Genomic DNA, 23,881 nt, shown 5'->3' with positions numbered 1-23,881 from the left:
TTGTCTTCAGTTCCATACATTACCTTTTCCTCATCATACAGGGGCTGCGTCTACACGTGCACGCTACTTCGAAGTAGCGGCAGTAACTTCGAAATAGCGCCCGTCACGTCTACACGTGTTGGGCGCTATTTCGAAGTTGAAATCGACGTTAGGCGGCGAGACGTCGAAGTCGCTAACCCCATGAGCGGATGGGAATAGCGCCCTACTTCGACGTTCAACGTCGAAGTAGGGACAGTGTAGACGATCCGCGTCCCGCAACATCGAAATAGCGGGGTCCTCCATGGCGGCCATCAGCTGGGGGGTTGAGAGATACTCTCTCTCCAGCCCTTGCGGGGCTCTGTGGTCACCGTGGGCAGCAGCCCTTAGCCCAGGGCTTCTGGCTGCTGCTGCTGCAGCTGGGGGTCCGTGCTGCATATACAGGGTCTGCAACTAGTTGTTGGCTCTGTGTATCTTGCACTGTTTAATGAAAGTGTGTCTGGGAGGGGCCCTTTAAGGGAGCGACTTGCTGTTGAGTCCGCCCCGTGACCCTGTCTGCAGCTGTGCCTGGCTCCCTTATTTCGATGTGTGCTACTTTGGCGTGTAGACGTTCCCTCGCTGTGCCTATTTCGATGTTGGGCTGAGCAACGTCGAAGTTGAACATCGACGTTGCCAGCCCTGGAGGACGTGTAGACGTTATTCGTCGAAATAGCCTATTTCGATGTCGCAACATCGAAATAAGCTATTTCGAAGTTGGGTGCACGTGTAGACGTAGCCAGGGTGAGTTAAGAACAGACAATAATGTCATAGTCCATTTTAGCAGCTGCTTTGTGATTTGAAGTCATCCGGTTTCTCTGTTGCCTCCTAATGGCATTGTCATGCTAAGATGAATGTTTATGTCACATTGACCATGAAAATAAGTAGATTAGTGGCATAGCAAAGAAAAGTGGTAAATTTCACAAAATACAGGTGCAGGCTAGTTATACTTATTCCTGATCATTCTTTCTCTACCAGTCATCTGAATGTTCCCTTAGCTGTTTTTTTTTTCTGTGAGAAAAAATAACTTGATCATGGAAAGAAGAAACTGTATTTTCTTGAGTTAAAATAAATAAATCCCATATGATTATTATCCATTTTGAGAAACGAATGTATAAAAGCCAGAAACGTCAAAGTACACTGAATCAGAGAGGTAGCCGTGTTAGTCTGTAGCTTCGAGAACAACAGAAAGTCTTGTGGCACCTTATAGACTAACAAATATTTTGGAGCATAAGCTTTCGTGGGCAAAGACCCGCTTCATCAGATGCATCTGATGAAGCGGGTCTTTGCCCACGAAAGCTTATGCTCCAAAATATCTGTTAGTCTATAAGATGCCACAAGACTTCTTATTGTTCTCAAAGTATGCTAAGTCACAGTTCAACTAAGGACTTAAAAAATAAGTCCATCCATGCTCAGTGAAATCAGCGAGTAGGTCGTCACCATCAACAACAATCATGGGCTCAGTGCCCATTGGTGTCCAATGCATCCCTCACTATTTCCTTCCATATTTCTCTGTCCAGTGCAGAGTGGCTTAGTTTCTGTAAACTAGCTCCTCACCAATCTAGTAGATCATCTGCTCCTTCTCTGTGGGGTCAGCCTCTCCTATCTGAATCATCCATTATGCTGAATACCAGGGTCTTGACTTTTCATTGGTCATTCATTCTGCGGATATGCCCAAATAGCTGTAACTTCCATTGTATAACTTTCTGCAGTAGGTTCTCGTTCGGCTGTATCTTCCTATATAAATCCTCGTTGGTGACCTTCTGCATCCATCCTATTCTCAGGATCTTTCTGTAACAACTCCTCTTGAACAGCAATATCCTTCTCTTCAAATCGTTCTTTATCACCCATGTTTCATATCCACACAAAGTGCTGCTGAATACACACATTTTCAAGACGCTCAGCTTCATTCCTAAACTAATCATTTTGCCTTTCTAGATCTTATCTATTTCCTTCAACCTTGCTCTTGCTTTCACTGTTCTAGTCGCTATTTCCTTCTTACAGTCAAGATCATACATCATGTTGCTCCTGAGATACATGAAATTCTCTATGTTCTCTAGTTTGGTCCCATCTACACTGATGTTTCCTATTTGCTTATCTCCAAATACCATTGTTTTCATTTTATCAATGTTCATAATCAGTCCGTACCACTTCCCTTCCTCGTTTAGCACCTGCACTGTTCTCGCTAGCTTCTCTTCATCTTCCTCGATGACAATAATATCATCCACGAACCTCAAGTTAAGTCTCATCTTGTGCACTGATATCCCTTTTGCTTTGTCCTTGATCTTGTTCGTCACTCTCTCTAGATGCACGATGAAGATACTCATTGATCTCAGTGATACTCAGATCTCCTTGTTTCTTATCTCTACTCATTCTAAACTAACTTCCCAACTCGATGCACGTTCTCACCACTGCCTCCGCACTGTCGTTGATATCCTTCAACAACCCTATCAGTCTGCTATCCATTCCATACGACTCCAACACCTCCCAAGTCACTTTCTGATCTATACTGCCAAATGCTTTCTGAAAATTGCCAAAGCAAGCATAGATGTTCTTGTTCTTTTGTCAAGCATTTTTCACTGTCAATCTGAGTGCCAATATGTGTTGTATGGTACTTCTGTCTTTCCTGAATCCCGCTTGCTCATCTGCTGTATGTTCTTCTGTCCCTTTGACTTATATGGGACTTAAGCACATGCTTAACTTTTAGGACAATATGGGATCTTCTATAAAGAATGAAGTTGTATATGGAAGGTATCCCATGTTGTTCTTCTAACAAATGGATTGTGATGTTCTCGTAGCTGTAAATGAGCCATCATTGTTTTGACTAACCATGTATATATTTGAGGGGACATAAATATATTCCAATTGATGTTAAGTATTTTAATGGTATAGATTTAACATTAAATCACTTAAAAATCTAGAGTCCATCAGTGTAAACTGGCTTAGTTTCATTTACACCGGCTGAGGAGTTGGCTCTGTAATTCTTTTTTCCAAATAAAAAATCCACCAGACCTTCTTTTAATTTGAGCTTGTCAAAACAACATCTAATTTCTCAAACTATGCCAAAGTAAGGTTGCATCCTGTGTTAAAATGAAACACTTCAACAGTTCCAAGGTTTAAAGGAATACTAACCCAGATCCTCAAAGATATTTAAGTTCCTAACTTCCATTGATTTCCATGGGAGTTATGTACGTAAATTCCTTGGAAAGTGGGGCCAGTGCTCCTTGTAAACTGTCTACACAGGAGAGATTCAGGTGCCACCCAGCTGATTAGCAGAGCACCCACCAACAGCAGCACGTTTCTACTGGTGATACAGATTTGGCTTGGTGCACATAACAAAATTTATTCCATACATGGGCTGTGTCTACACTTACAAAAAACTTTGAAATGGTCATGCTAATGGCCAAATCAAAGAATGCTAATGAGGCACTGAAATGAATATTCAGCACCTCATTAGCATGCTGCTGCATTTCATTTGCACGCGGCTCGTCTACACAGGGCTCCCTTTCCAAGGGACCTTGCAAACATCAAAATCCCCTTATTCCTATCAACTGATAGGAATAAGGGGATTTCAAAGTCTGTGCAGTCCTTTTGAAAAGGACCCCAGTGTAGACGAGCCACGTGCAAGCGATATTCAGCAGCATGCTAATGAGGCACTGAATATTCATATTAATTTCAGCACCTCAATAGTATTCTTCGATTTGGCCATTAGTGTGGCCGTTTTGAAGATTTTCGTAAGTGAAGACCTAGCCATGGGTGGAAAAAAATCAGAGGGAATATTGATGTGAGCCCCTGTCAAAATTGTTAGGCCAAAACATGTTTATTTTCATTCTTAATCACAAAGATGAGTGCATGTGCTTCATGTTCTGTCACACCAAAGTTATTCTTGCCATATAAATGCACAGTGAGTATGAGGAATGACCTTAGAGATGCATAATATATCACTGTTAGGTTATCATCTGATAATCGATGTTACTGGTGTACATTACAAAGAGAGGTTGGGTGTTCACGGAGTGTCCAGATTAAAGGAGTATTTCACTGGGGTTTTGCTTTCCCTGGGTTGTTCTCTGCTGCCATAATAGTGGTTTTTCATGGTGACGTTCTCCTAATGAAGCCACATCTCTCCCAGTAGTGTAGAGAGAAGAACAAGTAAAGAGCTGCGCTAAAAATTTCCCCTTGTCCAGTAAAAGTTGAAACCAAGTACAACACACAGTTGTTTCCTGGGATGTCAAGCTGTAGGGTGGCTGTGGATGGAGGCTGAGGCCCACGCGGCCCAAAGGCGTACAGCTTTGGCATTGATGGGGCGGTGTATTGGCACTCACCTATTCCAGAAGGATGCCCTTAGTCCCAGGGTATCATAAGCGTGTCACCTGTGCAGCGCTGGAGTCTCGACAGGGTCACATTCAAACAAATCTGATACTGAGCCAAAGGGATAAAACCAAGGGGCAGGGAGGTATCCCCTCGCTGTCAGGTAACATAACATATGTCGCATGATGTGAACGTTCAGCAGAACAGGAAGGATGGATGGAGCCCAGGAATGGAGAAAGCAGGCACTTTGGAAGGTGATTTCATGAGAGGTGACCCAAAGAAACACAGCTCTCCTCTTGCCATTGTGTTGCCACAGTGCCTTGTCATGGCACATGACCATGTGATACCATTCCGCTGGCTGAAACAAGTTTGAAATGAGGCCTATGGTGGGGGGTAACCGTGAGGAACCATCAGGGAAGCCAGTCAAATTGCCAATGTCCATTTAAAGTGAGAGCATGGGGAAAGACTGGCATCTCTGACTATTACCAGCACGATATTCACTGGCACTCTTTCACTCTCATCTCCCATCTTCAAGAGGCCCTGTTAGAAATAAGCTACAGGCCATGAGGGCCATCTAGCGGTGACAGAGAAAAGCTAATCTTTACATTTCTGTTTTAAAAAGTGATAGTAACAGAGAGGTAGCTGCATTAGTCTGTACTCCAGCAAAACAAAACAGCAGAAATGTAGCACTTTAAAGACTAACAGAATGATTCATTCGGTGAAGAGGTTTCGTAGGACAGACCCACTTCTTCAGATCAGTTTCATTTCCAGTACAGACTGACATTTATAAATACAGAGGACCAAAAAAAAATTTGTTTTACAATAAAAACTGACAAATCAAGGAAACAGAACTGAAGTAGGTGGGTTACGCCACAGTAATACTAATCCTGGAACTTTTCCTTGCAACAAACCCCGCTGCCAACTTTGTCCACTTTCTGGGAATACCATCACTGGAGCTAACCAGGTTAGTTACAAAATCAAGGGCACGTTCTTGGGCACTTTGAGCAACAGTATATATGCCATTATGTGCCAACAATGCCCTGCCACTATGTACCTTGGACAGACTGGGCAAAACCTTCTCCAAAGAATAAATGGACACAGAGCAGACATCAGGAAACTCAGTGCACATAAGCTGGTCAGTGAACACTTCAATGGAATGGGCCATTCTGGTAAAGACGAGAATTTGTGTCTTAGAACAAAAAGAATTTAAAAACAGATTACAGCAAGGAAGTAATGAATTAGAATTCATATTCAGATTTAATACTAACATGTGGTACAAACTGAGACATCAATTACCTCACACGTTATAAGGACTGCTTCCCTTCCTTTGATGCTCGTAATTATCTCAGGCAGGACACTTAACATCCCCCACCCTCTGCCATCTACTTCAGTCCTATATACTTGACTTGTCAGTTTTTATCACAATTTTTTTTTTTTGGTCCTCTGTACTTATAAATGTCAGTCTGTATTGGAAATGAAATTGATCTGAAGAAGTGGGTCTGTCCCATGAAAGCGCATCACTGAATAAATCATTTTGTTAGTCTTTAAAGTGCTACATTTCTGCGGGTTTTTTGTTTAAAGTGGTGTTATTGAGAAGGATTCGACACTTGGAAAACGACATATTCCTTGCTGCAGCAGGCTTGGTATGGTGTCATTGAGGCCTGATTTCTATAGATGTTTTGAGTTCAGTTGGAATAGTAGGTGCTCAGCACCTATGAAAATTGGATTCTTGGCTTGTGTAAAACACCTACCTTCATGGGAACGATGCTGATACCAGCTGAGGATCTGCCCTCCCTTCAAAGGTATACAAGCATCATGTAATTTCCATGGGGCATCCTTCACTTGTAAATCTCTCACATCCTTTATACTCTTGCTTTGAATGCGTCTTCATATGAAGATGTCAGAGAACTTGGGTAAGATGATCAACTCCATTCTACTGATGAGACAAACATAGCACCCCGCTGGTAGCCAGGCCTCACGCGTCTCTCTCTTGCTCTGATCACTAGATGACTCTGCTTCTCCTAGACTCACGTTCACTTAGCAGGGTATTTTCAGCTAGTTCATGGATAACATGCATTTTTTTTTAATTTCCTCCACAGTTTATTTATGACGAAATCGTTTCCTGGTAAGTGTATCCAGCTGTCTAATTTCTTTCTGTCACTGTCTGATTATCCTGCAGGACCTGGCAAATCAGGTTTAACGAGAGCGGGGAAAAGCTAAAATTCGGCAGAGCAATTCAGACACCAATTTCCAGCTCCGCAGGAAACCCAATGAGCGGGTGGACTAGCATAACTCCTTTTCTGAGCTCAGGAGGAATGCGCAGGAGTGCTTCATTCAGAGCATTCCCTGACGCAAGAAGCCAGTGGTGTCCGTGTGAAGCCGCTGTCCTCCCACATACGCCCCCTCCATAGGGCAGTGATGCCTGCGTTGGCAAACAGGCAACGTGGCATGGCCCTCAGTGAGCGGTCCGTTGCCAGGGTGAGGTCAGAGCAAGTGGGAAGGGACAGAGAAAGCCAGAGGGAAATGCCATGAAACATGAGCATTAGAAACATCTTCCACAATGTCTCTCTTGAGTTTGCCCAAGCTCTGGAACTTGTACAAATTGAATAGAAGCATATCTGCGTAAAAGTAGTATTAAATAAATAGCAATCTGAGACCGCATGAAAAGGACACCAGTTCAGTTAAAAATCATACATTGCCATCACTGCCTTTACGTGCATTTTTAGTAACACCTAACTCAGTGAGGCTGAACATGGGAAACGTCTTGTTTCCTTTCAGCTGCTCGCTGTGTTTGCTGCTTCACAGAGGCTGTTTCTACACATGCTACTTTCTCCGAAAAGTGGCATGTTAATAAACAGCCCCAAATATGCTAATGAAGCATGTATGTAAATTCCTGGTGCTTCATTAGCATAAGGTCACGTGAATTGGAGTCTGGAAGATGGTCTTCCGGACTCCAAAATGGCATGTAGAAGCGTGGCCCCCGGCGGGGGGTCTTCCAGAAGGAAGTCCTCCTTCCAGAGGCCCCTTCTTCCCGAAAATTTTCAGAGAAAGTGGCATGTGTAGTAACAGCCAGACTGAACAATGACATTAGACAGTTTAACGTTTGCTCATCATCAATTACTCTTCATTTTCGGGTTCTCTATGATAGCATTCTGTAAACTTTTTGAGACCACAGAACACCAAACAATAATATTTTATGCAGAATACCTATGGCAAAAAACAAATGAACAGCAGCATGTGCAATAATTTCATCCAGTATCATAGCAACGAAGAACTAACATTGCATCTGATCTTAATAACAAAGTATAGTCGTACTGTAAAACTTTGAATTATTTTTCCAGACGCTCACGGCACACCTGCGGGTTGCTCTCGGAACACCAGTGTTCCACAGAACATAATTTAAGAAATGCTGCTCTATAATGCTTGGGTTACAAATATCACAGGAAGCTGCGGGATTTTATCTTGTTCCCCCTGGGAATTTTATTTTTCATTTAGTGGAGACATTTCAACAGTTTCACAGAGGTTTTCATTTTTCTTTTTAAACTAAAATTAAATGTGAGGGCGCATTAGATTTAACTGCATCCTTTTAAATGAAATACATCAATAGGGAAGCAATGCACTGGACTGGACTGGAAGAAACAACGGCAGTGAATTAAGAGGGTCAGTGCAAAATGTAAGAGATCAAAAAGCCACAGCTCAGCTTAAATGAAAAAGAGCAATGAGTCTGATTGTGTAGAAGTGTGGTGATGCTTATTGCTGGGGCTAGTGCTTTGTTGTAGTGAACTATAAAAAGTTTAGGGGTCTGGCTGGGAACGGGGGAGGAAAGAATGTCTTAACTCTATAGCGAGGAGTACCAGAAACCAGGGGCTGTGTAATTTTAATACAAATGCCCTAAGCATTTCATATCATTGAACTAGCAGTCTGAACCACACAAAGCTGCTTGTCCAGTTTCTTCTGGCTCAGCTGTGTAGCAGCAGCCCCAGGGAGTGAGAGATGGAAAGAGCTGCTGCTGCTACTGCTTATTTGGCAGTCTTGTCGCAGCAGTGGTAGTGCACTTAGGGCTTATCTACATTTGCCAGTAGATCAGTGTTCTAGCGATCAGTCTCCCAGGGATTGATTTAGCAGATCCAGTGGGATGAGAGTAGGAGTTGGAATCACAGTGCTTTATGTGCAGCCAGGTTCTTAACCCCCTTTATGCATAGGCACTACAGCGTCCATCCAGTGGGTTGAACTTTTCCATGTGAGTTTATTGACTGACTGAAGCATGGAGTGCGGTCACACACAGGTCACCTCTCTCTGCTTTTCTGTGATTTCTCCCTCATATGCCTTTGTTTGCAGGTGGGAGTCCCTAGCCCTAGTGCTGATGTACGTCATTTACATCCTGATAATGAAGTAAGTCACATAAGCCCTCAGTCTGTTTCAAATGCCCAGCTCTGTTTCATGATGGATTCTGAGCCTGCAAAGCAAATTCAAGAGCAGGAAAAGGAGGAGAACTGTTTCTCTAATGCCATCTAGCCTTGGTACTTCTCTGGCTCCCATTACATAGTGTCTAAGCACCTGGCAGTCTTTAATGTATTTATCCTCATGCTTCTGTGAACTAAAATGGTGCTATTATCTTGAGTGCATCAGTGAGGAAACTGAGGCACAAGAAGATCAAGTGACTTGCTCATTTTTATGCAGAAAATAGGGGTGGAACAGAGAATTAAACACAAATCTCACAAATGTCAGGCTAACACCCTGACCCCTGTATCATCCTTCCTCTGACCCAAGAGGCTGATTCCACTGAAACCACAGGACAGAGTAACAGAATCAGAATCAGCTTTCCAGTTTGCTCAGAGCCTTGCTGGAGGCTCATGGTAACAGCATAATTCAGCCCTGGATTACTAGACGCAGAGCAGGCATTCTGATAAATATAGCGTTGTAGTTTTTACAGTAAGTTTAAGAAGCAATGTTTAAAAACATCTATATTAAAATATCTGTACACTAGCATCTCAACATTCGCGAGGGTTCTGTATTTAGAACCCTTGCAAATGTTGATTTTTTGCAAATACGGGGCATGCCCGGAGTCCCGGGGGAAGCAGCAGGTGCTGGTGTTCCTGCCCGGAGCCCTGGGGAATCATGAGACTCTATTGTATTAAAAATAACAAACATATTAAAATATCCTCTTATATATTTATGTTAAAAATATCCTGGATTTTATATATATATATATATATATATATATATATATATACAAACATAGGGCTGTATATTTATATATTTGTTTTAGTGCTGAGGATGCTTTTTACATATTATGTTTTATGGACTTCCGTGTTTGATGACACAGAGGCTGTGGCCACGGGTTTGGAAAGCCCTTTATTCCCAAAACCATATGCAAATAGAGGCTTTCAAAATCAGGGGGTCGTTTCGAAAAGCCCCCCCAGCTACACAGATGGCTGCATTTCGAAACCGGCAGTTTTGAAGTGCGTGCGGCTGCCGCTATGCTAATGAGGTGCTGCATATTCATAGCAGTGCCTCATTGGCATATCTCAAAGTGCCACATTAGCATATTCCCTCCGAAAGGAGGGCTAATGCGGCCACAGCCAGACTGTTTTGCATATAACTAAGCCAGAGCTGTGTTGTTCTTAAGCCTAAATTGTCTTTAAAACCGCAGGGCCTTCCCTGTCCTCTAGAATTCCATAGATTGGTCACATGTGGTCTGCCTTAAGAAAAGAAGGGTTCTTGGGAAAGCTACGTATACGGAACAGTGATATAACTGCAGTTTGTTTTATTTGCATAGGTTTAATGCTTCTCTACATCACTGCTTTGAAAGGAAGACAAAAAATGCTGCAAATATGGTGAATGGATTAGCAAATAACACAGAAATGGACGATAACAGCAATTGTGATGCCACGGTGGTTTTACTAAAGAAAGGTAACTGTTCCAGTAAGTCACGCTACTTGTTTGCATCATTCTGAACAGTTCTCACTCATGTTTGCTAGTAACGAAGGTATATGGAATGGTTCTCTATTGTCAGAGATTGAGATGCAGGGGAACCTAGGTCTGGCCTGTCGGTAACCCGCACCACCAGATGGCAGTGCAGTTACAGTGGACACAGTCCATGTCCAGTTGTGTGCATCCCATCTTTGGAGAACACCTTCCCTGAAATTTCTTAGTTGAGGGTTCCCTTCACTGGGGCAATGTGCACAGAGATATGCTCCCAGGAGAGCACAAGAACTCCATAGGGTGAATTCCATAGGGAGCTCTCATTACAGTCTTCATCTAGCGAGCACCTAGAAGCAGAACATATGCAGAAACACAGCAGCTGGAACACAGCTGGAGTTGTCTCCTGACCCCGGCAGTTAAGGAAATGGGCGCTCCTGCACTTTCTTTCCTGAGCCCTAAAATGGATTTGCAGGTGGGGAGCTGTGTATGTGCCCTTGCCACTGCTTCAAACTGGGGTGTTCCTTGAGTAACCCCAGAGGCACCGAGATCACTGACAAGGGAAATTGAAGTCCCTAGATTAGTTGTTCCCATCTCAGGGTCCAGGGGTCTGCAAGGGTTTTGCAGGGGGTCCGTGAAGAAATAAAAGAGAAATAAAAATGATCATAGAAAATGAGTTTTAAATAAATTGCAAAGTTGCAATCAATTATTTTTAAATTAAGTATCTTCCAATAATGTTACTAATGGCTGTCCAAAAATCTGTGTGGTGGTTTCCTTTTTCATTTAATGAAGCATACATAGCAGATAGAACTGGCTTTGATGGGGGTCCATGAACAGTTTGGGGGCGATTGGGGGTCCACACAAGTAAAAAGGGGGAAAAACTGCTCGAGAGCATATGGCTTTAATTCCTTGTGTGACAAGTTCATTCCCTCCTGCTGACAAGCTGGGTCTGTTGGCCTTACGATTGTAATAGCCAGCTATTTATTCTGGCGAAAATACTGTGCTGGATCTAGAATTTGAATTGATGCTGCTCTTCTCGGTCAGCTCCTCAGACAGTAAAAACTGGGATTAATTTTTATGAGCCTACAGCAATTTACTGTAACTAAGGGTCTGCCTCATTAGGTTTACACACCTCTGTGTGGACTTTCTCCTTGCAAATTAGGGCTTGTCTACATGGGATATGTTTCCACTGGCACTAATATAGTTACACGGCTGTACTTGAACTGCTATAGCTCTATCAGTATGACTTCTTCTCTGGGCATTCTTCTACTGGAATGAGAGTGGCTTTGCAGGGATCGGGGAGACCTTAACTTAAACATCTTCCAAGCTGGAAAAAGTCTGAGCTAGTAACAAAATAAGGGTGTTTATAGGGAGTGTTTCAGTGGTATAACTGTCGGGCTTTAAATTCACACCCTGCCTTACATTAGTGTTACTTCCTTTGTGTAGGCAACCTCGGAAGGGCTTATTTCACCTTATTTTAAACATGTTCTCAGCTGATTTAAACTGAACCCCAAAGAGCTTCTAGTTATACCAGTTTAACACAATAAACTTTCCGTTAAGCTGGTGCCACTTTCTCTTGTAAATGAGGCACCTGTGGTGTCTGCAGTCCCCAGTTTGTGTCTCAATGAGCTGCAGAAACAAAAAAACATCCTCATACATAGACTCCCACAAACAAATGGAGCTGGTGGACGTCCCAGGACGAGGTTTGTTGCGGTAAGCAATTGGCTGGAAAGCACAGGTGTGGAGATCATAGGACTGCATCATTCAGGGCCTCATCCTGCAAACCCATACGCAGGTGAGCAGTGCAGAACCCCTGGACTAAGAATGGGTGTTGTGCAGTCACAGTCAACCAGCCCTTCCCAGACCGCTAAGTGGAAAGAAGGTCTTGAGGCAGGAGCCTTGGTTTGGAAAACCACTACTTCGTGCCTTGTCTGTGTTTAATAATGTTGACAATTATTCCAATATACTTAAAGCAGAAACAAAACCAGTATGGCTGGTCCCTTTGAAGAGCGGACAGGGCTGAAGCCTACCTGTGACATGATCTACTCACCTCCTCACATGGGTAATAGTCACTGAGGTAATAAAGAGATTGTGTGATTAGGCCTGGGGACGTAAAGGAGGAAAGGTGCTAGCCCACTGGGGGCCCTAAGTGGGAATATTTTGGGTCCCTCCCTGCCTAACACACAACACACGCTGGGGGGGAAAAAAAGAAGTCTCTGCCCCATCTTGGGGCCCTAAATTATGGCTTAATCTGCTGATGTCTCGTGCTGGCTCTGCCTGAGAGCTAGAGGCTGGAGAAACACGAAGGTGGGACAGGCCTTTTGTCTTCTCCAGCTGCTCAGAGAGCAGGATCTTCTTAGCATATGCACCACATTCCTCAGGTGGACTCAACACTGAATTTGTTCAGCTGGTTGGATCATTGGTTTCCCCAGCTAGGCCTGGGTTCTAAGGAGGATGAGACAGTCCCTCAGCAAGGAGAGGCAGGGCCCAGCATCAGTCTGGGTGGAAGAAACTTTATTTTTCAGTTGATTTGGACTCAGAGCAAAACCCCAGGCAAGGGACTTTTGTTTCTCATCTTTGGACTGGGCGGCGTTCTTAAGGGACCCTAAACGAAAGGGGACATTGTGGTATGGTAACCCTAAGCCCCTCCTCCCTTGGCCCACCGTGGGTGCACTCAGGCCATGAGGGCGCACAAAAGTGGCAACTGGTTAAGTTCCCTGTAAGCACTGCACAGGCTCTCAGGTAACCAGGCCCTGGTGGACCCACCGTGGCCTGGGGAGGGAGCGACTGGTCAGGGTGACCCCAGGAGGGCCACCTGCCTTGTGACACCCCTTCTGCCTCTCCCCTGTCTTGTTCCACCCCTGCCTCTTTCCCCAGCTGAAGCGGCCCGAGGAGCTAGCAGTGCCAGCGGCAGGGGTCTACGGCCCCTCTGCACTCACCAGCAGCAGCAGGGCAAGCAGAGCAAGATGACCATGCTGCTGGTCGCCGCATCACTCTTCGTCCCTCCAACGACTGTGGGCTTGGTCCTGTCACCTCCCCCGGTGCAGCACTGCTGGGGTGGAAAAGCAGTGGGGCCTGCCTTCCTCCACGTCCCCTGCCCCGGCCAGTGAGCTTTTGGGCTAAGGGGGTGGACCTCCATTGCAGGCACCAGCCTCCCTCTTTTAGTCTCCCCTCTGGCTGCTAGCTGGTCCCTCCTGCTCATGGCATTGTGGGACACAGGTGACCTTCATGCCCCCTCCCTGACCCAAATGCAGCCCCAACCTGGACTTGCCGCAGCCAGGGGACAGATGCCCCCTCCCTGGGCCACTAGTGAGGTCATCTCCTGACTGGCTGTGGCTGGGAGAGAGGTGCCCCTCCCCTGGCCTGAATCCAAGCCTGGCTCAGTCCTGCTGCAGGTAGGGGGTAAAGGCCTGTCCCTCGGCCCCAGCCCTAGAACTGCCTCAGCAAGAAGAGGCATCTTTCTCCCCAGCCCAGGCACTGCTGTGGGGACAGAGAGCAGGGGGGAAGCCTCTCTTCCTGCTGTAGCCTCCGGGCAGCCTGCACCCCAGGTCCTTCATCCCTGACCCCAGCCCAGAGCCTGCACCCCAGCCCCTGAGGGCCTCATCCCCAGCCCCACACCTTCAGCTAAAGCCCTCGTACCCCAGCATTCTTGAGTCCCCTCGCTCTGAAACCCTTTGCCCCACCCCTACCGCATGAACTTTTTTAGGTGCACCAATATGGAGGTGATATGTCACACATCTCCATACGTGCAGAATAAATTTTGTTATGTGCACCAATATGGTGGGGTTGTGTGATATCTATAACGGTGCACATAATGAATTCATTCCATACATGTGGGAAAAATTAGAGGGAATACTGCAGCTGACCCTGTTACATCCTGGTACAAAGAAGTTGATGTCAATTAAATTTACTCTGGTTTAAGGAAGTGAAATAAGCAATACAAGCATATAACTGTGTCTGTGCTGGGGATTTTACCCTCGTAGCTCTGTCTGCAAAAAAATTACACAGGCCAGAAAAAAAATTCAGCCTAGATCAGGCCTTAGTCATTCAGCTGACATCAGGATTACCAATGCAAATCAGAGAGTTTCACTTATGGATTCATTTACACACTCTTTGGTAAACATCATTTCTTCTTGCATGACAGTTCTCGTGTTTGTTCTGTAACTCTGTGGTTCCAAAGTTGGGCAAGTCATTTGACAGAAGAGATGTTTCTTCATTTTAGGAAAATTATTTCAATATTTCTCTGGCAGTTGGCCATTAGCAGCCAACAAATTACTGACTGTAAACCTCCAGTGTTATTTTATGCTTTAATCTGCCATATGACTTGGCACATGCATTTTTTTACCAGTTAATAGGGTAAACTGATAGGGTCATGGCCTGTGGTTTTGTTCTATGTTTGTAAAGTGCCTAGTGTTAGGAGGAGCTGATTTGTGAATAGGGTGTCTAAATGCCACAGTAACACAATTAATAAACAATACATTGGAATGCAATTCTGTTGCAGGGGTGTCCAGTTTTAGTCACATTGAACACATGGACACACTGAAACAAGAGACTTCGACTATGTCTATATTAGCCGTAGAAAGTCGACCACAGATATGAAATTTTAGCTATGCCAATTACATAGCTAAAGTCAGCGTATCTACACTTGGCAAACTTGTCTGTCTTTCCAGGGAAAGGTCTATGGGAGATTTTCTTCCTTCGACCTCCGTTACTCCTCGCATCTCGTGAGGAGTACAGGGGTTGATTTTGACACCTCTGAGCTTGATTTCGCGTGTCCAAACGAGATGCATGAAATCGAACCCCAGAAGATCAACCCTGAGCCGGTCGATCTTCTGTGGTGGTGTAGATGTAGCCTCAGAAAAGAGTTTCTGTATTTTGAACCATGTGAAATCTTTTTGGATAATTTTCATTAATTCTTGAGTTCTGCCAGAATATGGAAAGCCCTGGGGCCTGCTGTGTTTTTCACAAGCATCATTCTTGAAGTACAGCCATGATAGAAATGTCAAGCCATTTTTGTTTGTATAAGCATAAAAATAACTTTTCCCTCTCTGGTAAAGACAAAGGGAATCCTCAGGAAAATGTTTCCTCAGTAAGCTAAGGCTGAGAAATATACAGGTTGAACCTCTGATCCAGCACTCTCTCTTCTGGCAATATATGTAATCTGTCATGGTTTTAGTTAGTTGGACAACCAGTTATTATGGGTGTGGCCAAGTTTCCCGCAGTGCAATAAAGTTTGTTTACAGCCACCAGTCCTGGCTCTCAGTGTTCTTTGCCATCAATGCCCCACTGCAGTTTACATTGGCCAAACTGGACAGTCTCTGCATCAAAGAACAAATGGACATAAATCAGACATCAGGAACGGTAACATACAAAAACCTGCAGGAGAACACTTCAGTCTCGCTGGACACTCAGTAACAGATTTAAAAGCAGCAGTCCTACAACAAAATAATTTCCAAAATAAAATGGAGAGAGAAATTTCTGACCTGCAATTCATTTGCAAATTTGACTCCATCAACCAAGGATTGAACAGAGACTGGGAGTGGTTGGCCCATTACAAAAGCAGTTTCTGTGCTCTTGATGTTCACACCTCTGCATTAGCATCTGACAATGGGCCACATCCCCCCAATGAACTTACTTGTTTTCCTGCTCTCTTGATGTTCACTACTCCGTATTAACTGCTGATAATGGGCCATTTCCACCCTGACTGAATAGACCTTGTCAGTTCTGACCCTCCCATTACTGAGACCACCCCCCCTTTAAAGCCTCTTCTGAAACCCCGCCCCCCACACTCATGCATCTGACGAAGCGGGTCTTTGCCCACGAAAGCTTATGCTCCAAAATATCTGTTAGTCTATATGGTGCCACAGGACTTCTTGTTGTTTTTGAAGATACAGACTGACACAGCTACCCCTTTGATACAGTGTTCTGTGCTGTTACCGAGCTCCAGTTTACCTGTAAATGTCTTCTAAGAACCCAGTAAACGATGGAAGCGGTGGTAATACTACTGACCTCCTGTGGTTTGGCAAATTCTCTGGTTCAGCACCAATCTGATCCTGAGGGTGCCAGACTGGAGAGGTTCAACCTGTATTGTTGTCTATGGCAGTATCAATAGGATAACGTATTGTGGTAGCACATTGGCTCTCCAGTCATGGAGCAGGACCTCATCTCGCTAGGAATGGTACAAATGTAGAACAAAAAGATGTCCCCTGTTCCCAAATGGCTTATGGGATGTTGTTCTTTGAGTTCAGAGGGGTCAGGATTTGACCTCAAACATGTGGTACGACTAGAGTGAGCTGACGTACCACAAGTGCGTGTCCTTGTCCTCTGGACACACAGGCTAGGTTCTGGCCGTTGGATCAGCAGCAGGCATGGCCATCACAGAACATCTGGGCCTCGCTTGCTGCCAGATTTGGTGCCTGGTTCTGGCAGTGAGGTCACCACCCAGCTGTCCAAGAATGTGTGTTTAGTTTTCCCTATGTTGTTGAGGTGATATGCAGCCAGAGCCACCTGCCCCAATAGATGATGAAATGAGGGGTGAGGATCATATCCTCCTATGAGTAAAGATTATGCTCTTGGAATCAGTGCAGCCAGTATCACAAGCCTAAGCAACTGAAGGCAGCCACTGCTCTTTGGAGTGTGACCATTGTGTGCAAAAGGCACGTGACAAATTCTTGAGACTAGATTAGCTTCACTGGTGGGCCAAATGAGAGGTGTATTTCAAAAGCCGGTTGCTCGAGAACAGAAATGAAATGAGAGAAGAGGCACTTTTAGTGCAACAGTCAGAAGTTGAGGCTCTCACCCCAGATCCACAGATCTCATCTTTAAGGTTCACTGAATTCAACCTGTTGAGAACCATGCAGTGTGGGATGGGAGATGGAGGTCATTCCTCCTGGGCAAATCTTACACAATAGCTGCGTCTACACGTGCACGCTACTTCGAAGTAGTGGCACCAACTTCGACGTTAGGCGGCGAGACGTCGAAGTCGCTAACCTCATGAGGAGATAGGAATAGCGCCCTACTTCGACGTTCGGACCGTGTAGACGATCCGCGTCCCGCAACGTCGAAATTGCTGGGTCCTCCATGGCGGCCATCAGCTGGGGGGTTGAGAGATGCTCTCTCTCCAGCCCCTGCGGGGCTCTATGGTCACCGTGGGCAGCAGCCCTTAGCCCAGGGCTTCTGGCTGCTTCTGCGGCAGCTGGGGATCTATGCTGCAGGCACAGGGTCTGCAACCAGTTGTCAGCTCTGTGTATCTTGTGTTGTTTAGTGCAACTGTGTCTGGGAGGGGCCCTTTAAGGGAGCGGCTGGCTGTTGAGTCCGCCCTGTGACCCTGTCTGCAGCTGTGCCTGGCATCCCTATTTCGATGTGTGCTACTTTGACGTGTAGACATTCCCTCGCTGCGCCTATTTCGATGTTGGGCTGAGCAACGTCGAAGTTGAACATCGACGTTGCCGGCCCTGGAGGACGTGTCGACGTTATGTCTCAACATCGAAATAAGCTATTTCGATGTTGGCTGCACGTGTAGACGTAGCCAATGTTTCCAAGGCTCCTGGGCAGGCAAGAAGCCTGGGAGGAAAGGGTAGCTGTCTTATGGGATGGTTTTCAGAGTGAAAAGAAGATGGAAAACCTGTTGATTTAATATGGAGTTGACTGTTTGGGCTGCTAGTTTGAAAAGAGGGAGGATTATGGAACTCTTTCACTGGGTCGCTCTGAGAGGAGTCACTGAATGAGTGAACATGGTACCTCACCCCTTTCCCTGTTAATTCTCTGCAGGGAATTTCCATCGTAAAGCTTCCGTGATCATGGTGGATGAGCTGCTGTCTGCCTATCCACACCAGCTCTCCTTCTCTGAGGCTGGGCTCCGGATAATGATAACCAGCCACTTTCCTCCCAAAACCCGTCTCTCCATGGCCAGTCGCATGTTGATCAATGAGGTATGTGTTAAGCCGTGCACATCAGACTGAATCTAGGTCCAGCCTGAACTCACCAACTCCCGCAGTGGTCTTCAGACTCAAGGGAGACTAACAGGCATTTCTGCGCTCTGACGTACTTTCTTATCTCCCGTACTCATGTCCAGTCACATTACTCAACCATCCCTTGACACTATGCCCTGATGAGATACCTGAAGAGAATGCTTTTTCTACACCATGTATCGGAGGGGTAGCCGTGTTAGTCTGGATCTGTAACAGCAACGAAGGGTCCTGTGGCACCTTATAGACTAACAGAAAAGTTTTGAGCATGAGCTTTCGTGGATGAAGCGAGTCTGTGCTCACGAAAGCTCATGCTCAAAACCTTTCTGTTAGTCTATAAGGTGCCACAGGACCCTTCGTTGCTGTTTTCTACACCATGTACCCACTAGCAATAAGAGGCAGCAGGGTTCCATTCCTCTACTGTGAGGAGATACTCACTGACATTGACCTCAGTCTGATCCCACTTAGACAGGTCCTACCAATATTGTTATTCCATTGACTTCAGTACCTAAGAATATAAGAATGGCCATACTGGGTCAGACTAGTGTCCTGTCTTCAGACAGTGGCCAATGCCAGGTGCCTCAGAGGGAGTGAACAGAACAGACAGTTCTTAAGTGATCCCTCCCATGTCACACATTCGCAGCTTCTGACAAACAGAGGCTTGAGACACCATTCCTGCCCCTCCTGGCTATCGTACATGAATTTATCTAGCCCTTTCTTGAACCCTGTTGTAGTCCTGGTCTTGATAACATCCTCTGGCAAGAAGTTCCACAGACTGACTGTGCATTGTGTGAAGAAGTACTTCCTTTGGTTTGTTTTATACCAGTGGACTTCAAATTTACACCAATGTAATTTGGACTTGTATCGAGCTCATGCTTTCTGCATACCTGTGTTTCAGATTCTGTTATACTCAATGTCATATATCAAAACAATAGTATTTGCATCAGATCCCAGCAGGTGTAGATGTCAGATTTACACCCGTTGAGGATCTGGCTCTATACTCTTTCAAAACCCGCTTTACACAGTTCTTCTGAGCGCTGGTTCTTTTTTAAATTATCTCTTTTTCACCAAGACTTTGTAACTCTGTTTCCAGAGGCAAAGGCTGATCAACAGCAGAGCCTACTCCAATGGGGAATCGGAAGTGGCTATCAAAATTCCCATCAAGCGTTCCCTGGAGAACGGGACAGGCCCCAGCAACGCCACTGAGAGGGGCACGAATGGGACCCGAAGGGAGGAAGACCTGGCTGAGGCTGGGAATGAGACCGAGAATGAGAATGAGGACAATGAGAACAACGAGAATGATGAGGAAGAGGAGGAAGAGGATGATGATAATGACGGACCTTACACTCCTTTTGACTTACCCTGTAAGAAGCTCCTGATCTTTCCTTGTTTCAGTCTAATTCTGAACACACCAAGCACCATCCAAGTAACCTTTGAAATTGTAGGGGCTCCTCTGATAATCCTGTAACTCTGACCACAACTGTTTCATTCATTGATGAGATGCGAATGTGTCCATCGGGTTCACACAGATAATGTTCCTGCCCCTCTGCTGGAATCTGACAGAACCTGACCAGACAACTGTTACTGCTCTTGACACCTCAGATGTGTCTGAACTAGGAAAAAGGTGTGTTCTTATCTCTGGTATCCAAAGTCTGGTAACAACACCTGGGGAAAGCCTACTGAAGATGAGGCAGTGGTGTGACTAACAGACCAAATCAAATACCCTTTTAAAACTGCACCCTGCCTCGTCGTTACTGGAATATTTCCTCATGCTAGGGTAAATCCTAGTGAAGATGAGGCAGTGTGTTGTTTTTCAGGCTCACTGATGCAGGGAGGCAAAGAAGTCAGTTGCCCTGGGCCCGGCATTTCAAAGGGGGCCAGAGCTCCAGCCGTTGCCATTGCTAGTTTGGCAGTGGCAACCAGAGTTGTAGACCCCTTTGAAGTACCACGACTGCTTGGCTCTGCCACCCCTCAGCTGAGAGTGAGGAGGAGGAGCCACCAATGTTGCGGTCTAGGCAGCACTAAGGCCTGACTGCCCTAGGCCCTACCTCTTTCACCCTTGGCCCTGCCTCTTCCCTCCCACCTTGCCCTGGGGACTGCAGTGGCTGCCACCCCTGCTATTGTTTTAACAGGTGATAGCAGGTGAAGGAGCCTGGAGCCCACTTCAGCTTGTTAACACCTGTTGATAGTAGCTACCTAACACAAGGCAAGAACAAACCTTTATTCCTAGCACAGATGCACCAAAGATGAGCTGTGCATCCTGCCTGGACTGCACAATCGGAATGGTTATATTTGATCATCACGTTGCTCTGCGGTAAACAAAACCGCACAAGACACAGGACAATGGTGAAACAGACATCAGGACCTAGTTCTCAAATCCACTAAGCCCCCTGTGGCTGTATAAAGGGGTATTCAAGTCTGTGTGAATATAGTTTTCTCCTGTTCTATGTCCCCTTTTACACTTCCAGAGAGGAGTAAGGGGGCCTGAGCGCAAATGAGCATCTGGCCCATTGTGTTCAACATCTTTCAGTCCTGAGTATCATTCACTGCAAGGCCTCTGTCTGCACACCAGCCACGCAGCGCCAACGGCTCGACTTGGGTACATCCCAGTGTTGTTTCCAGACTTGGTTTCCTGGTCCCCACTTTAGACCATGCACCTCACGGTTGTTTGCTTTGACGTCTTCCAAGCACTGGCAACACCCTGGTGTCACCTCCTGCTGAAGTGCTGTCCTCTCACTGTGCCTTCATCCCCAGGCCGTAACAGAGTGTGAGCTCAGAAATGACGTCAGCACCACCCTTTCCCGCCCTAGTAGTCAGCATGCCGGCTTGAGATTGTCTCTTTGAAACCTGGAATTAATTCCAAAAAAAACCCCAGGTTGAGTGGCAACCCCGAGTCAGACAGACACCTGGAGCACTGCGAATTAGCCAGCAGACTCGCCCCAATAAGGGACTGCTCCTACCAGTTGCAGACCGCTTTCACGGCAAGTGCTTTTCCAGGGTCACTCTCCCAGACAGCCAAGTTGTAGCTGGGGGATGGTGCTTTAAAGCCGGGAAAAACGAAGGCTCTAAGAATGCCACCAGGAGGCTCCGTGAGCCAGGCCAATAGGTCAGATCCCTCCTTAAAACTGTCTTCTTCTGTGATACCTACAAAATACTTGACAGCTGCTAGGCAACTGATGTGCTGTGTCTATTGCCTCTGTCCTCTTGGACTCACCTGGTATCTCTCTGCCTCTTGTCTTGTCATCAGCTTGTGGGTTCTTGGGCCAGGACTGCCTCTTTGTTGTGTGTTTGTGGGGGAGGGGGGTCAGCAGCTCTTGCTGGGAGCACAATGCACGTCACATGTTGTGCTCAGGATGAAAGCAGAGAGGAGGGGGCTGAGATGCATGGTTGTCCCCTTTTGGTTTTGGCAGCCGGCAAAACGGAGATCATGAAGTGGCTCTTCACCTGGCCACTAAGCTTCGTCCTGTACTTCACGGTGCCCAACTGCAACAAGCCCCACTGGGAAAAATGGTTCATGGTCACCTTTGCTTCGTCTACCCTCTGGATTGCAGCCTTATCCTACGTGATGGTGTGGATGGTACGTGTCAAGTCCTAGGGGAAGTTGACTTGGAACTAGGTCCAGAGCCTGTTCAGCTCAATGGATCTGTCTTTCCATAAGCATCAGTTCCCATTTATGCTGGAGCCCTGTTGCACGGAGGAAGTCCAATGCTGGCCCCATTGGAGTTGGGGCAAAACTCCCATTGAAGTCATTGAGGCCAAGGTTTCACCCAAGGTTTTTCATGAGAGTAAATTCCACTTACACATGCTTTAAGACCATGTTCCTCCCCACCCACCCCCTCGAATCAGGCTCCTTGATTGCTTGCTCTCTACTTCTCCGAGGAGAAAGTAAATTTGACGAGCAGGGATGACAAACATTACCCACCCCGACCATGCTAAACCATGAAACTCAGCCATCTGGCTGGCCTATTTTACTGCATTACTCCTCTACTCAATAGGAGCTACTTAATCTAGCTCTAGCTTGTTATTCAAAAGGTGGTTGGGAATCAGTAAAATGAAGAAAAGCCAGTGCAGCTGTAATTGACTTATTCTCTGCAAGAACAGTCCCATGTGCTTCTGAGTTCGTTATGCTGTTGCTGGGCTCCTGAGACAGCTGGGTAGGTGATGTGTCTGTAGCCCCAGTTACAATAATGCTATCAATGCTGCATAGATCATGCTTTCTTTCCAAACCCAGCTATCTTGAGGAAAAAATAGACAGTTGTGGGGTGCAGACAAGGGTTTTGGGGGAACTTGGAATAGAGCCAATACAATTGCGATTGAGCATCTGAGCATTTGATCTCTTGTTCTGACTTTAGAACCACAGAAATATATCTCATCTGTTTCTAAAGAACTGACCACACTTTCCTCACTGGAGATCAGAAATTACAGAAAATCTTCCAGTCCCTGCACAGTTAACTCCTGTGCTGAATGCAGAATTAAGGTCAGGCTTTTCTCTGAGCCAAGCCAAACTCTTGCAAATGAATTTTTTGAGAGAGCCTTAATTCCCTGAACAGGAAATGGAGAATGATTAGTCTTCCACCCGCCGACCCACCCCTCAAGCGTTCATTTGGGAGCATGAACTATTTTTGAGAAGGAGTAGCTGTCCAAGCTCTCCAAGCTGGAATACTACTAGAAACCACAGGATCACTGTGTTGCTTATGGTTCAAATTTCTTAGACTATATTTTAGAGGGCATGGAAATCAAGTCATATCCTGAACTGAACTTTTTTATGTCACTCCTTGCAAGTAGCTATGACCTCGAGTGTAACTTGCATTGATGATAAGTCTTCTGTTAAGCGAGGGCTTCCAACATTCCAAAATACATAGTGAGTGATTCAAAGACATGACGATGGTTAGAGGTATCTTTTCCATGTTAAGTTGCCTGGACTGACTTGAGGCTCTGCCCTGAATACAGTAGCCTTATGATATAATTGTCTTTGCCTGCAAATACACTGACTGTGCTGCCAGCAGCTTGAGCCAAATGAGCAGTCTCAAAAATGCAAATTGTTGCTCATTTGCATATTTGCCTAGTTAATTTGCATATTTGTGCAAGATTGCCCTGCCAGCAGAAAACAAGCGGCATAAATGTGGTTCTACTGGCAAAATCAGTAGCTCGTTACCCGGATTTTTTCCAGACATAAGGGGCTTCTGACAAAGGGGGTTTTTTGCCAGCAGAACCAGGCCTACACTGCTTGTTTTCTGCCAGCAGCAGCCCCTGCCAGCAGTGCACTCTTGTGTGAACATGCAAATTAGCCACACAAATATGCAGATGATCATCTGTTTGAATTTTGGGACCACTCATTTGCATCAAGCTGCTGCGGCACAGCTCAGTGTAGACACAGCCTTTGTGTTTTGTGATTATTTAACAATTAATTGTATTATAATAATACCAAAGGGCTCTAACTCAGAGACTCTGAAGACAGAAGGGATCACCATGATCATAGAGTCCAACCTCCTGAAAGCTGCAGGCCACAGAACCTCACCCACCCACTTCTGTAATAGATCCTAAATTCTGGCTGCATTGCTGAAACCATGATTTAAAGGTGTCAAATGGCTGAGAAGTAGCATTTGCACTAATTTAAGCCTGTAGCTGAGCTGTGTCCTGAGGTGCAGAGGAAGGCCAGTAATCTAATGAAG

The 23,881-nt window shown here is 45.7% G+C and overlaps 1 protein-coding gene across 1 annotated transcript in view; it reads left to right on the top strand.

The window, feature by feature from the left end:
* SLC24A3 (solute carrier family 24 member 3) overlaps positions 1-23,881 on the top strand; it is a 376,441-nt gene that overhangs the window by 325,421 nt on the left and 27,139 nt on the right. The window contains exons 8-13 of the mRNA XM_074988441.1: positions 6,420-6,445; positions 8,659-8,712; positions 10,100-10,233; positions 18,013-18,173; positions 19,303-19,573; positions 21,620-21,786. Of these exons, the coding sequence (XP_074844542.1) occupies positions 6,420-6,445; positions 8,659-8,712; positions 10,100-10,233; positions 18,013-18,173; positions 19,303-19,573; positions 21,620-21,786 (813 nt within the window). The remainder of the gene's footprint in view (positions 1-6,419; positions 6,446-8,658; positions 8,713-10,099; positions 10,234-18,012; positions 18,174-19,302; positions 19,574-21,619; positions 21,787-23,881) is intronic.

This window comes from Carettochelys insculpta, chromosome 3 (assembly GCF_033958435.1).
Source record: "Carettochelys insculpta isolate YL-2023 chromosome 3, ASM3395843v1, whole genome shotgun sequence".
Lineage (NCBI taxonomy): Eukaryota > Metazoa > Chordata > Testudines > Carettochelyidae > Carettochelys > Carettochelys insculpta.
The sequence above is the reverse complement of the archived record's forward strand: the minus strand, read 5'-3'. Positions and strand labels throughout refer to the sequence as shown.